We start from the raw sequence: 13,554 nt of genomic DNA on the forward strand, positions 1-13,554 counted from the left end.
CACTCCTCTCTCTCTCGCTCGTTCAGGCTTTGTGCTGCTTGCTGGTCTTGAAGGAAACCTGCAACACACGGTCGCCCAGGCGATAGCCGTTGAGGCTAGCGATGGCCATGGCCGCCTCGTCGTAGTTGGTCATGGTGACGAAGCCAAAGCCCTTACATTTGTTGGTGGTGAAGTCGCGGATGACCTTGACGTTGGTGACGGCCCCGAACGGCCCAAAGAGCTGCCACAGGACGCTCTCGTCGGCTTCCGGGGACAGGTTGTAGACAAAGATGCACCAGCCGGCTCCGGTGGGACCAGTGAGGTTGACCCCCGCCAGGCTGGTCATGCTGTCAATGGTGATGGGCGAGAATCTGGGGAGGAGAGAAGGAGAACTACCATGGGTGTCATTCTGAAGTTCCACGCCGCATTCACCACTCTATACTGTCTGTTAAAAGAAAGCATAAAGCTTTCTGGAGTTGGGTATGGAGTCTCCATCCCCAAGTAGATTGATATATGTGTGGGCGCCACAGTGGCTCCAAACTACCTGCTTTCACCCGAAATGACACAGCAAACGCCCACATATACACACATACTGCATATTTTAGTCATAATTCTCTGCTGACCAAAAGCCTCTGCAAGAATCAGACACATCACAATGTTCAACGGAAAGAAGTCACAATATCGAACAAAAACACAGAAACCTAGAGAGGGGGCTGAAAAACAAATTGGAATCAAATCATACAGAAAAAACTGGCGCAAACAGAGGAGACGCAAAGGGAATCTGGTATGTCCATGCTGGTGGGAAAAGAAAATTAGACATTAAAGCAACTGAAATTGACAATGTTAGTTCATAAAAGAAATCGGTTCAATTAATCAAAACGAAAAGAACGAATAAAGGTTAAACAAAGCCATGCCAGAATACCCTGCTGTTAGAAGCCTACGGCGGTAGTTTGTTCTTTGGGCTTGTTTACTGTATGTGATTGGGCAGCGGGGCAATGTGAACAGGGAAATGTCTTAATTTTTAGATGATGAAGTCAGCAGGCGGTATTCCGGGCGCTTTGTTTGAGGACTGTTTTTTTTTTTTTTTTTTTGCTTTTGAAAGTACACCGTTGGAAATTACCTCTTGACTCCGTAGCTGGCGTTTAGTAAATTGTCGAGTCTGCAACGCAAGAGGGAGAATGAAGGGGATGGAGAAGTTAGTAGTGAGATCTACAAGGAAGGGAGGGCTTTTTCAGTTCAACATGCAGCTCCTTCACCTGCTGGCCTCCAGAGGGCAGCCTTCACTGCAAACAGCACCAAATCAGCCAATCACAAGGTGATGGTGTAGCAATCCCCAATAGTGGATAGATTTCCACTTTAATCTTTATCTGTGTCCTTTTGTTGTGGTCAGTCATGCACATATCTTTAGCTGCTGCTTCTAATATGTGGTTAATATAGTATCTCTCTCCTTAATAATGTTACAATCTGTGTCTGTGATAACCTGTTATCTTTTTGTCAGTATACCAACAGTAAAAGCTGTGCCATCTTTTATTTACAACCACAAGTCATCTAGCATGATATCATTGATATTAGACACATATTTCAATCTCAATTTCAAACCATCTTAAATTGAGCACTGTAGATGTGATTATTGTATAATTAATATGCTGCACATGTACATCTACTCTGAGAGTTTGAAGGGTCAGTGTGCTTCTTTTTAAACCAAGATTTGTGTGGCACTTTAGTTTTTATTAGGGTTGGCAAAATGTGGTCTCTTACATTGGTTTTGTGCCGTTATTTGAATCTGGTCCCTTTCCAAATGGAGGGATGATACTGCAATTTAAAAGAAAAAGTGAGAGGGAAAAAGATACAGTAAGTGCCACAGAGCTCACTCTATCACTGTAAGAAGAAATGTCATGAACTTTTCTAATGTCTTTTAGACAACTCAATCAGTCGTGTTGACTTACATTCCATAGTTTTGACTTCAATGCTTCATTGTGAAGAAATAACACAGTTTATAAATGTATTCACTTAACTAAACCAGTGAAATTGAAGTTATTTCAGATGGTACAGAGTGACTTTTTTTTAAAGTTACTATAGAATTATCCCCCATACTGTGAAACTGTCTAGTCCATAATTTGACTTATTTCTGCACAAATGAAGATTTCTCATCTGAAGCAACTTTCAAGATATTAAAGTTAAATATGTACCGATAACTGTAGAGCCAAATGTGAGATGTTCACACAACTAATATCAAAACAGCATATTTAATTGGTATAAGTTATAGTATTTTCATAATATCTTCCTTCTCCACATGCATTTTTAGATACAACCTCTAAAAACAAATCGTTCAAACGATGGCATGGTGGCTTTGATTCGCATTAGCAGACTGGTTTGGCTTCGAAGACCCAGCACAGGACAATTACATTTGATTACATGCTTCAACAACATCTATCCTTCACAGTGCAGTTCTCGTTAGGAGGATGGGGTGGCATTGACATGGCTGTAATACATAGGTTTGGGAGTTCAGTACCTGAAACGTTGGGTCTGGTGGTGCAGAGGGCCTGTGTATCGGCGGGCAGCTGTCTGGTACAGTTGGGTCAATAAGGCCTGTCCCGTCTTCTGGCTGGGATTGTTGGCGAACTTGACAGTGATGGGTTCCGCGGCACCCAGGGGTTTCTGCCCGTTCAGGCCCTTGATGGCTTCCTCCGCCTCGTTTCGCTTGTCAAACCGGATGAAGCCCACTCCTCGCGATACGCCTGCTCCGATTCAGAAAACAGGCCAATGTTAGTACCTGGGAGGTGTTTTGGTGGTGGTAAGACTGAACTGACTCACTGGCTATGTAGTCACATGGGCATGCCTGGCCTGGGCTAAATGTAATGCCCCAGTGAAATCGACAGTAGAGCAGAGGTAGGCAGCCTTTTCAGGCACATGGTCACTTAGCCATTTTTAAGGCTGGCTAGGCAGACCGTGAAATCACCTTAATAATTAATAACAAAGCTGCTAATTAGAATTAGAATAAGAAAATACAATGAGTCCATAATTCAGAAATAACTAACAAAGAAGGAGTCAATAATTTTATATGAATGACAAATAGTAAGTAGAATTTATTTTTGCACATCAAACAATAATGGTTGTTTTTGGGTTACAAAAATCGTGGGATAAAGATTTAAGTAATAAAAAAATATATAATATTGGTTGTTTTTGATCAACTGAATTGACAAGTCAATAACCTAACCTCATCAACTGGTAGATCAGAAGGAGGTGGCTGCCCACCGCTGCAGTAGTATACAATGTGAGCTAGTTAAAGAGGCTGTACCTGTGACTTGGTCCACGAGGATTCGGGATGTGATGATGCGACCGTACTGGGAGAACAGCTGCTCCATGTCTTTCTGGCTCATGGTCTTGGGGAGACCACTCACATAAAGGTTGGCATCACGGATGGAAGCCGAGCTTGGCCGGGCGTACGACACCTACAGCACAGCAAGGAGTCAGACACATTCTGTACCAGCTCTGTTGGCTACTTCATTGCAAGTTGTTTTGGTTAGATTCCATCTGGAGACCTGTGTTGCATCCTTCGCCCTCTCTATTCTCTGAGGGAATAGTTTTTTATTTATTTTATTCTTATAATTATATTCTTGGACATGTTTGCTTTATGATGAAACATTATTTATATTATATAGCACAAGTTACAAAGTGCTTTAATGTAGACAGGGCAGTAGAGAGAGACAGGAAAACAATGCAGTTCCCCAACCCGGAATCAAACCGGGACCATTGCTCTCTCTACTCTAACCATTACATTTCATGGTGGCCTCCCAGGAGTTGCTTATTATTAATGGCATTTTATTTTTACACTTAACCTTTCCTGTGTATCCTATGTTTGTCTTGTCCGCAGAAAAATAATCTCCCTGATTATTTCTCTCCCCCAGCCAATGGAAACTAAGTGTTTTGCCAGTGTCTTTGAGCTCTCACCCAATCAGAAACCTACAGATCTATTTACTTTCACCCTCACCGATGATACTGTACAAGTTTACAATGTACATCCAACATCAGCAGCATTACTACCTGTTTCATTCGTGAAATGTTGTTTTCTGGTGCCACTGTGTCTCTGCACGTTGTGATTTATTGTTGGTGTCTGCCTACTTTTGAGTACATTTTTTAGTGTTCTAGAGAGGGATATGGTGTGAGTGTGATGTGTGTGAATGGGAACGAGTGAGTGAGCATGTGTATGATAGATAGTGTGAATCTAAGCATTGTTGGGGAGTGTTGTGTTTGTGTCTGATGGAGGAAGAGAGAGTGAGTGTTGTCTGAGATAGGCTGATCTGCCCCCCCTCGCCACCACCACCACCGCCCCTCCCGTGCCTCCTGCCTTTGTCTCCGACCTCTAGGGGAGAGCAGCTCCACTGGCAACCAGCAAACAATGTAAATACATCACAAGACATCCAGGGTCCTTGACAACAACTCATAAAAACACGCTTGCTCGCTCATTTTATAAACGCCACCTGACTCGCATGATAGGGATGATAGGGATGAATGCAAGTGTACCAAAATTCAAATAATTCTGATACAGAATATTTTAACCACCTCCTAGACTTAGTTCACCCAAGTACCCCAGGGCTCTATACTAGGCTTCTGCCTTTTTCCCCTCTACCTCTACAGCCACCAAATATCTTTGCAACACATCGTACGCTTGTATAGATTTGATGTTCCAGTCCCAGAATAGCAGCGCTAGGGATCATGTTTTTAACTTTCACATGCAGGGGGCCGTGGTGTTATAAACATGAAGAGACATGCATATTACTTATTAACCAAACAATGCAGTGGTTGGGTTCACTGCCGAGTGAGCACCAGTGTGTGCATTGTGCACGCACAGGCAGACATTCAGACAGACTGTGTGCATCAGAGGGAGGGTTGTGTGCTGCAGTGATTAGGGTGTTCTGGAGGAGTCGAGGGAGTTGCTGCATTCGGGGAGCAGAGACTGCCCTATAATTAACCCTCTCCCTGCTGCTCCCACAGTGCAGATGGTGCCTGCAGCCCATATGGCCTCTAATCCCGTCATTGGCATTCTGCTCCCCAAGCTACGCCCCCGCCCCCAACCCCCCCCCCCCCACCCTGGACTGCACCCCATTGAGGCTCCACGCACAATCGGATATTTGCTTTGTCATAATCTACTATACAAACGTCACGTAGGACTAGGGTGACATTTTCAAATGTGGCTGTTTGTGCTTCAGTGAAAAAGTAATTGTGCAGTGAAATGAAATGGTGAAATAACAGACACACCAGCCTGGTTAATTAATGTAATTGACAATATAGAGCTGCTACCACCGATACTTTAGAATAATCATATTGGATCTTTATTTTATCCATAAATATATAATCTACAGTACATTCATTCCTTTATACACCTATAGACGTGCTGTGTTTGTTTCTGTAGGCCTATAACATGTGGTATGATAAGCCATGAGTCAATACGTTCCTTGTCCATGGACACTGACAGCTGTTTCAGGATCTCCTGCTCTGCTCTTTCAGAGATTCGATTTCTCAATCCTGCGCTTTGTCACAATATTTGATCCACTTTGATCAGGTGGGGGGAGGGGAGGCAGCAGTGTTTAATCTGCCCCACCCAGCCCTTTTCCCCCTCATCTGATTTTCGGGACAAAGACGCCCCCTAATTAGCCCAGATTGCAGGCAGATGGGGTAACCTGGGCTGACCCTGCTGCCCCACAGTCAGGCTTCCTAATTGCATTTCCATCACAATCACCTCTGCGTGCTGCCCGCCCCTTGCTTTCTGACCTCCACTCTCTCCTTCTCTTTCTTCCAATTCTGTTGCTTCCTTTGTTCATGCCACTGCTCCCCCCCCCCCCCCCCCCACCCTTCCCTCTGTCACGTCTGTCTCTGCCTCTCGCTACAGAAATCCCCACTTCCTTTCTTTGGTCTTTCCACACTGTGTGTCATCACAGGATGAGTACGACGGTGAGAGGATGGAGAGAAGTCAAGTATGTAGATGAAGGAGGGGGAGAAATAAAGGGCCTCTTACCTTGATTGTTTTGGTCTGCAGTTTTAGGCCGTTGAGTGTGTTGATAGCTTTATCTGCATCATTGGGATCTACGTAGTTTACGAAGCCATAACCCAGACTTTGACCTGGAGACAAGGATACTACATAAGAACATCAGTGTTTCTCTACAATGTGTCACGACAAAGCAGTGCAGTAAAATATGTGTATCAGATTATCCACGCACCTGTTATCTTGTCTCTAACTAGTTTGCAGGACTCGATCTCTCCGATGCTACCAAACAGACTTTTGAACTCCTCCTGGGTCATGTTCTGAGGCAGATAGTTGACGATGAGATTGGTCTTGCTGTCGTCTGTGGCACCGTTGGTGCTGATGACTGGGCCGTTGGGCAGACTGGTTCCGCTCGGACCGTTGGACACCTGGGTTTCCATCGTACTGATTATCTGCTGAGGAGAAGGCTGAAATTAGATCTCACTCACTAATACACAGCGGGAGGAAGTGGGAAATAGTGGTTATGTCGCAATGGAAATGTGCACCTGCCCTATTTGATAATGAGCTAATATATAATACAGGCACATGTACATAAATCACACGTACACACACAGCCCTCTCCACTTTGTCATTGTCATGACGAGAAAAGGTCAGGAATCAGCTTTGCTTGCAGGGAGCAGGAAACAGGGTTTGATTTGCCATACACGCAACACAGACCATTTCCCTGCCCCCATCTCCCCCTCTTTCCTCCTCACTCACTCCCTGCCTCTGGTCCTGCAGATGTCACAGTCCCTTTCCCTTTTTTTCTGTCCCCTCCCCCAACTCTCTTCAGGGTCAAACGCCATGGCATCATTATACAGACCAAGGGATGATCATAATGGGGGCGTAGCCATGGGGGCAGTGGGGCTGTTCTGTTACAGAACATCAATCAGGTTCATTCATGAATAAGGAATATGACTTTGGAATAAAAATCGTTTGGGAATACTTTTGGGATGCTCAGCTAGTTTTGTTTGGGTTCCTTTACGTTTCTCACGAGTGTGTTTGAGTGTGGGCTAGTGCGCAATGGGTAAAACACACGAGTGTGTTTGAGTGTGGGCTAGTGCGCAATGGGTAAAACACACGAGTGTGTTTGAGTGTGGGCTAGTGCGCAATGGGTAAAACACACAAGTGTGTTTGAGTGTGGGCTAGTGCGCAATGGCGAGTGTGTTTGATGCGTTGCCTCGGTGTACTCCATGTTGCTTCATTTGATCCACTGGGGATTCTCAGGGAACGTCTGTGTGCAGCGGCAGAAACAAAACTTCCTGCTCTACTTTTCTTTCCCGTTTCTAGACCTCTCATTCAACACCCAGTTCTCTTGTCTCTCCATGGCTCATTTAATTGTAAACCTTGATGTCATTGCCGACACTGGACAGTCGGTATATGGCTGCTCAGTGTGATGAAACTGTGAATTACCCCTTTAACCTTCAAACTCAAAACATGTCGTTTTATTGTTTGTATTAATGTCACCTCCATGCCACCATTTTAGATTGGATCATCCATCATCCATTTACCTTCAAACGAAGTAGAGTGTATTATTTAATTCAGGGACAAACGCCTTACAAGAATCATTTAACCATACGATAACCAACACTACTATAAGGCACTTTACATTAATGAGAGGAGAACACTTTAACCTCAAAACAAGTTATAAAATGATATATATATCTACAGCATGCTGATGTGAAGACTTAGTCCAATGAGCAATTTAGACAAAGTGCCTGAATAAAGTTGAAACAATGATATTTCCCTGCTTAGTTGTACTATTCTATTCTCTGATGTTGAACATCAAATGTTTAAGACAAAGAAGGATAAATTGATGTAAATGCATTTATGGATTCATCTAAATGTATCTACTTTCACAGCTATACATTCACTGTTATATATTTATTAATACAATAAATATATAAAAGTGAATTAATAGCTGTGAAAGTAGATACATGTTACCTGTCAAAATGACTGACTGAACGTAACTATGGAATTCGTGGGTAAGATACATTTTATCTTTGAAACAATGTGCCAGTATATATATATATATATATATATATATATATATATATATATATATATATATATATATATATATATACAATGCATATAATCAACTAAACATTGATTAAGCCTGCAGAAGCCACTCAACTCAGGCCCAGTTTGGAGGAATGTGCCTTGAGCGAGGGAAAAGGAGGCTGACTCACCGATGATGCAGGGGCGAGTAGGCCTACCTGTAAAGGTGAGCCGGTTGTGCTAAGCCTTATACTATTTTGCATAGTTAATACCGTGTCTATGTGTACTGTACAGTGTATTACTCATAGTGTGGTCACAAAGGTGAATAATATTATTATGCTGGTTTCTAGAAATGAGTTGTGGCTGCTGTCTCACAGCTGGTTTGTTATGTCTGTCAGTGGGGCTAAATGAATCTCCCATGAATCTCATGGGCTCTCAAAAGGTATCTTTAGTCCAGGGACTTAATTAAAGCGTCTTCTATAGAAGAATTATTTAAGATTTTCGGTTGTGAAGGAAAGCACTGAGTTGAATGGCACCCAGACATCATTAAAGCATGTCTACAACTACAGTACAGTGAATAGTCTCAGTTCTTTGTATTTGTTTTTGGAGGTATGACAGTATTCCCTCTAGCTACAAATTACCACATACAAACAGTGCAGAGAAGAATACAAGCAGATAACATTTCTACATTTTGGTTCACGTCCATCACGTCTACCTGAGTTTAGCTTCCTCTAATTGGTGCACTGTCTCTTTGTTGTGACAATATTTTCCATCTCCACTTGGTGGTATGATCACATGCGCCTTGTGTTGCTTTGAAGCTCTTCTCAAATCCCTGTGTGGATTCAGGGCTCCAACCTGCCTTCTCGCTTAGAGCATGACCTCTGCACTCAGGGCTCTAACCTGCCTTCTTGCTCTGAGCATGACCTCTCCACTCAGGGCTCTAACCTGCCTTCTCGCTCTGAGCATGACCTCTCCACTCAGGGCTCTAACCTGCCTTCTCGCTTTGAGCATGACCTCTGCAGGGCTCCAACCTGCCTTCTCGCTCTGAGCATGACCTCTCCACTCAGGGCTCCAACCTGCCTTCTCGCTCTGAGCATGACCTCTGCAGGGCTCCAACCTGCCTTCTCGCTCTGAGCATGACCTCTCCTTCTCTGACCGCTCTGAGCATGACCTCTCCTTCTCTGACCGCTCTGAGCATGACCTCTCCACTCAGGGCTCCAACCTGCCTTCTCGCTCTGAGCATGACCTCTGACCTCTGAGCATGACCTCTCCACTCAAGTCGTCCAGGTAACACCTCCACAAAGGGTGCGTTATTTCTAATGCCTGAATGAGCGCAGTGTCCTTTGTGTCTGTTGGAGTGCGTGCGTGTGCATACATGTATGTGTGCACGTATGTATGTGTGTGTGTGTGTGTGTGTTTATGTATGTATGTACTGTATGTGTGTGAACCGGGGTTATCTTTAAGTCAAATTAATGTTGACATGGTGAGAACATCACACGGAGAAAAGAAGTGGAACAGTGTGAATTATGACGAAAAAGGCTAAAAATAAAACGCTTTAAGCTGAAAACCTGTGCACAAAGGCACTGAATAGTAGAACGGCTATGAATCATGTGGTGGTGAATATAGCTCACATGCTTGCTTATCTATGTGCAACGGTATTCAAATATGCAGGTGTCTTTACTCTTTATACTAAATGGTATGATTAACCCATTCTGACCGGGCACCCATTTTGGTGTTGGCATCATGTTATGCTTTAGCTATTGAAAAATAGCAGATCTACAAGCTCATATCGCGCCACCGAGTGGCGCGATACGAGCTTGTAGGTCTGCTATTTTTTGAAAAATCGAAGAACGACTGACATTTTTAGAATCTGATCTCAGGTCAGAATGGTTTCATCAGACCAGTGTGTGTCCGGCGGAAACCTCATATGAATCTGATCTCAGGTCAGAATGGGATAATGATATCATTGTTGTCGGACAGAAACCTCTTATCTCCATATTTTTGCCATTTTAAATTTTGAATCCTAAAAAGTAACATTGGACATATGAGGTTTCTAACCTCATATGAGGTTTCTACATATGAGGTTTCTACATATGAGGTTTCTACATATGAGGTTTCTACATATGAGGTTTCTACCCGCCAGCAACGATATGCAATATGGAGCCATTTTCAATGTGTCCCTAACATGACACCTCCACAATAGAACAAATGTTATGTGACTCAAACTGAAATAAACCACAGCATGACAAACCACTATCCTCAGAGCAGTGTATAGGTTATATAATTCACAGAGCCATGCAGTTGACGGGTGCCTGGCTACACAGATTGACACAAACTGCATTTAAAATTCAGATTGTCATGTAGAAATATAGAGGACTGGTGGGTGGTGCTGAAGTTTCGTGAAACAGCATCCAATCCATCTTCCAAACTAATCATAAATACCGTCGACGCCCATGGATACAGCTTGTACTGTATAAGCATTAAGGGACGATAAGCGTTTGTTGTGTTGTGAGAAATCTCGAAACAGGCTGAAAAACGCCAGCCTGTACAAGTCATTACAGATTTACTCTCACATATACACAGGCACTGGATGCAGCCACATTAGACACTAAACCCCCTGGAGAACACACAAATTGCCAACTTAAAATTCTTGACAGATTCAGGTATAGTTGGGCCAACCATTTTGTCCAACTGTGCTTTTTCTATTTCAGGGGTCTGAGAGATCTCCCTCAATATTTAATGTATTGCATCAGCATCATCGCCTACACATGGGCCCAGACTGGCACGCCAACCACAGCGCGGCCTGTCTCTTTCCAAATGCATGAACCCAGACTCGCACGCAAACAAGAGCCTGCCTCCAATCTGCCAAGCTCACATACTGTACCACATACTGTACCACCTACACTGTGCACTTTTCAATTACAAAACAAGACCGTTACACATGACTGCACAGAGTTAATGTTAACTCTGAGTGTAAAAATGGACCCAGCTCATGGATTTTGCTGTGTTGTAAATAAGTTAGTCTTACACTTGGTATGTTTGAAATGTTGTAGTATATAGTATCTGAACAGTGGCTTTATAATCCCATGACATTCGGAGCATAGCACTGTCACTATATAGAGTAAGAGTGATGAACAACACAAATGAGCTATTTAAGAAACACCCTGAGAGATGGCAACTATATCAATACCAGGACAGAAAGGAGTACTTTCGGAATATTAGGGTTTTGTGAATTATTTCCGGGCTTGTGTAATTTTTCGGGATCGAGACCCTTCTATCTGCACCCAAGTAAACAATTTGCATTGATTGATTACTTATTGTGAGCTTCAGTGATTGTAAATTATATCAATTGACATGGAGGATTTAAATATATTATTTAAATATATTTTTCAAGTGTAGTGTCTCTCTCTGTGTGCACACGCACGCACAGACACGCACGCACACACACACACACACACACACACACACACACACACACACACACAGACAGACAGACAGACAGACAGACATTCTAACAGTTATTGTAGCATCCTATATTCTTCAGTCATATCAGAACATAATTTCATTACAATTATTATGGCTATACTCTACATTATTTTCCAGGAGGCATGAATGATATTTGAACAAGTCTGAAATGTAAATGGGCCTTCTAAATAACACAGATTAGGGGATTATCCTAAACAAAGGGCATTAGCCACACTCCCTGCAGCTTAAAGGATCATGGTGGCAGGCAGCTGTAAGACAACAGGAGTCACAGCTCGTGTCACTGTCACTGTCACCGGGTCGCTTTGTGCTCAGGTTCTGTAGAAAAGGAGATTTCTATTTTCCCCATACAGCCATTGATCAGATCAAAGCAGACGGCGTCGTCAGACAGACGAGGGGAAGAATGTAGTCGTAGTAGTATATGGCGACATGCGGGGCGCTATCCAGCGTGCTGAAGGAGAAAAAGGGAGTGGCTTTCTGGCTATTTTGTACGAGAGCAGAAATTACCCGTGAAATCTCAAACACCGTCGAGTCGCTTTTTTTGTACAAACTTTATCACGCGCGTTATAGAAACACGATTTAATTTCTCAGCGTGTTCATAAATGCTTATTTCATCGCTTAATAGCCTAAATAATAATAATCCTATAGCTATACTTCTCTTATACTGGAAACGAGTAGCCTATAAATCCAGAGCTCTGCGGCGGGTATTCACAAACCGAAGCGCCTTTTTGCTGAATAAACGTATTGAAACGGCCAAACAAAAGAGCCACCCGTTCCTCCTCTTCTGTCGCGCACAGACTATGGCAGCACTATGAATATTAATGTCAACAGTGGCGCTTTGTGTCGCGGCCGGCCAGGCTGCAGGACAGGGCGCTTCGGGAACAATGCGTGGTACAGTTGCCAGCTCTGATTCCCTTGAGAAAGTCGAAAAGCCCCCCAAAAATAAAATGCTAATAGGGTAATTATTACCACTATTTTATTAACATGACTGGCCTATACTACGTTGTGTTTTGTTTTGCTTATCAACATCGTTAGCCTAAAAGGTTAGAAATGAACTGGTCTCTGCGATTGCACTAGGCCTGCATCTCTCTGCCTTTGTAAGCTTTAGGCCTATACAAAACACTACTAATTACAGAATTACATAACAGCATTGTATATAGGCTATGCCTAATAGCCTATTTGTCATGGTATATTGAGTATGGACCTTCACACTTTGCAGACAAAACAGCAAAACATATTGCTACACGATCCAATTGAATATGCATAAGACATGGGCCATTTAATATCGGCTGCCTACCCAGGCAATAACACTCAAAAAATGATTGATTCCATGGAGGATGGGCCTACCAGACGTGTTTTTTGAGCCGTTTACATTGATGGCATGTGTGTGCTGCATGTCCTTGTCCTTGGGTTGTGTAAGTGCCTCGGAAAGGTTGTCTGACTCAACGGTTTTATTTGTTGGCACTGCGGTACAGACATCACGATGGAGGAGGACTGCGGACCATGTGGACAGATCTATGCCCGTCTGACTGACACTCTCGGCCTTCAAGAAGGCAAGCGAGGTGCGACAAAAGGCTACATATGGTGTTTACTGTTTAGAATATAACAATTAACTGTATACATTTAGGTTAACAGTGGAATGCCTCAGTGCATTCCAAGTGTCGAAGCACTAGCACATATATGAATTGTTTTATGACCTTCTGAAAATAGTCATGTTTTAAGTTAGCCTAGGCCTACATGGCTACAAAATGTGTAGGCTATAGCCTACTCTATTCTCGTATATGCGTATTTGTTCAATCTGTTCAATTGTTCAATTTGTAGTCTGTTATTCTATAGCATTTATTTCAGAATGGAGTAGCACGCAGCCTACTTAATGAAGACTATTTGCATCGTAGCCTACACAACTCTATTTCGCCAATGTATATTTGGATATTCCCCTCAAGAAGTTAATATATAACACATGAGATTTAGGCTACTATATTGCAATTATTTGCAATAGCATGCATTATTCGCTAGCCAACACAGTATAGGCCTAATGTCAGCCTGTGGTTGGGTGTACAGCAGTGAAC

General features: G+C 43.1%; 1 protein-coding gene across 1 annotated transcript; it reads right to left on the bottom strand.

Moving 5' to 3' along the window:
• Window positions 1-22: 22 nt before the first annotated feature.
• Window positions 23-9,245, bottom strand: elavl3 (ELAV like neuron-specific RNA binding protein 3; the record flags this gene model as incomplete). The annotated part of the gene is made up of 8 exons (XM_083780462.1): window positions 23-371; window positions 1,100-1,138; window positions 1,738-1,791; window positions 2,492-2,726; window positions 3,278-3,431; window positions 5,996-6,099; window positions 6,198-6,414; window positions 9,120-9,245. 8 exons carry the CDS (start codon window positions 9,243-9,245, stop codon window positions 23-25), a joined length of 1,278 nt encoding a protein of 425 aa, XP_083636588.1.
• Window positions 9,246-13,554: the final 4,309 nt, after the last annotated feature.

This window comes from Protomyctophum parallelum (genome assembly GCF_964188405.1).
Source record: "Protomyctophum parallelum genome assembly, chromosome: 13".
In the NCBI taxonomy this organism is placed as follows: domain Eukaryota; kingdom Metazoa; phylum Chordata; class Actinopteri; order Myctophiformes; family Myctophidae; genus Protomyctophum; species Protomyctophum parallelum.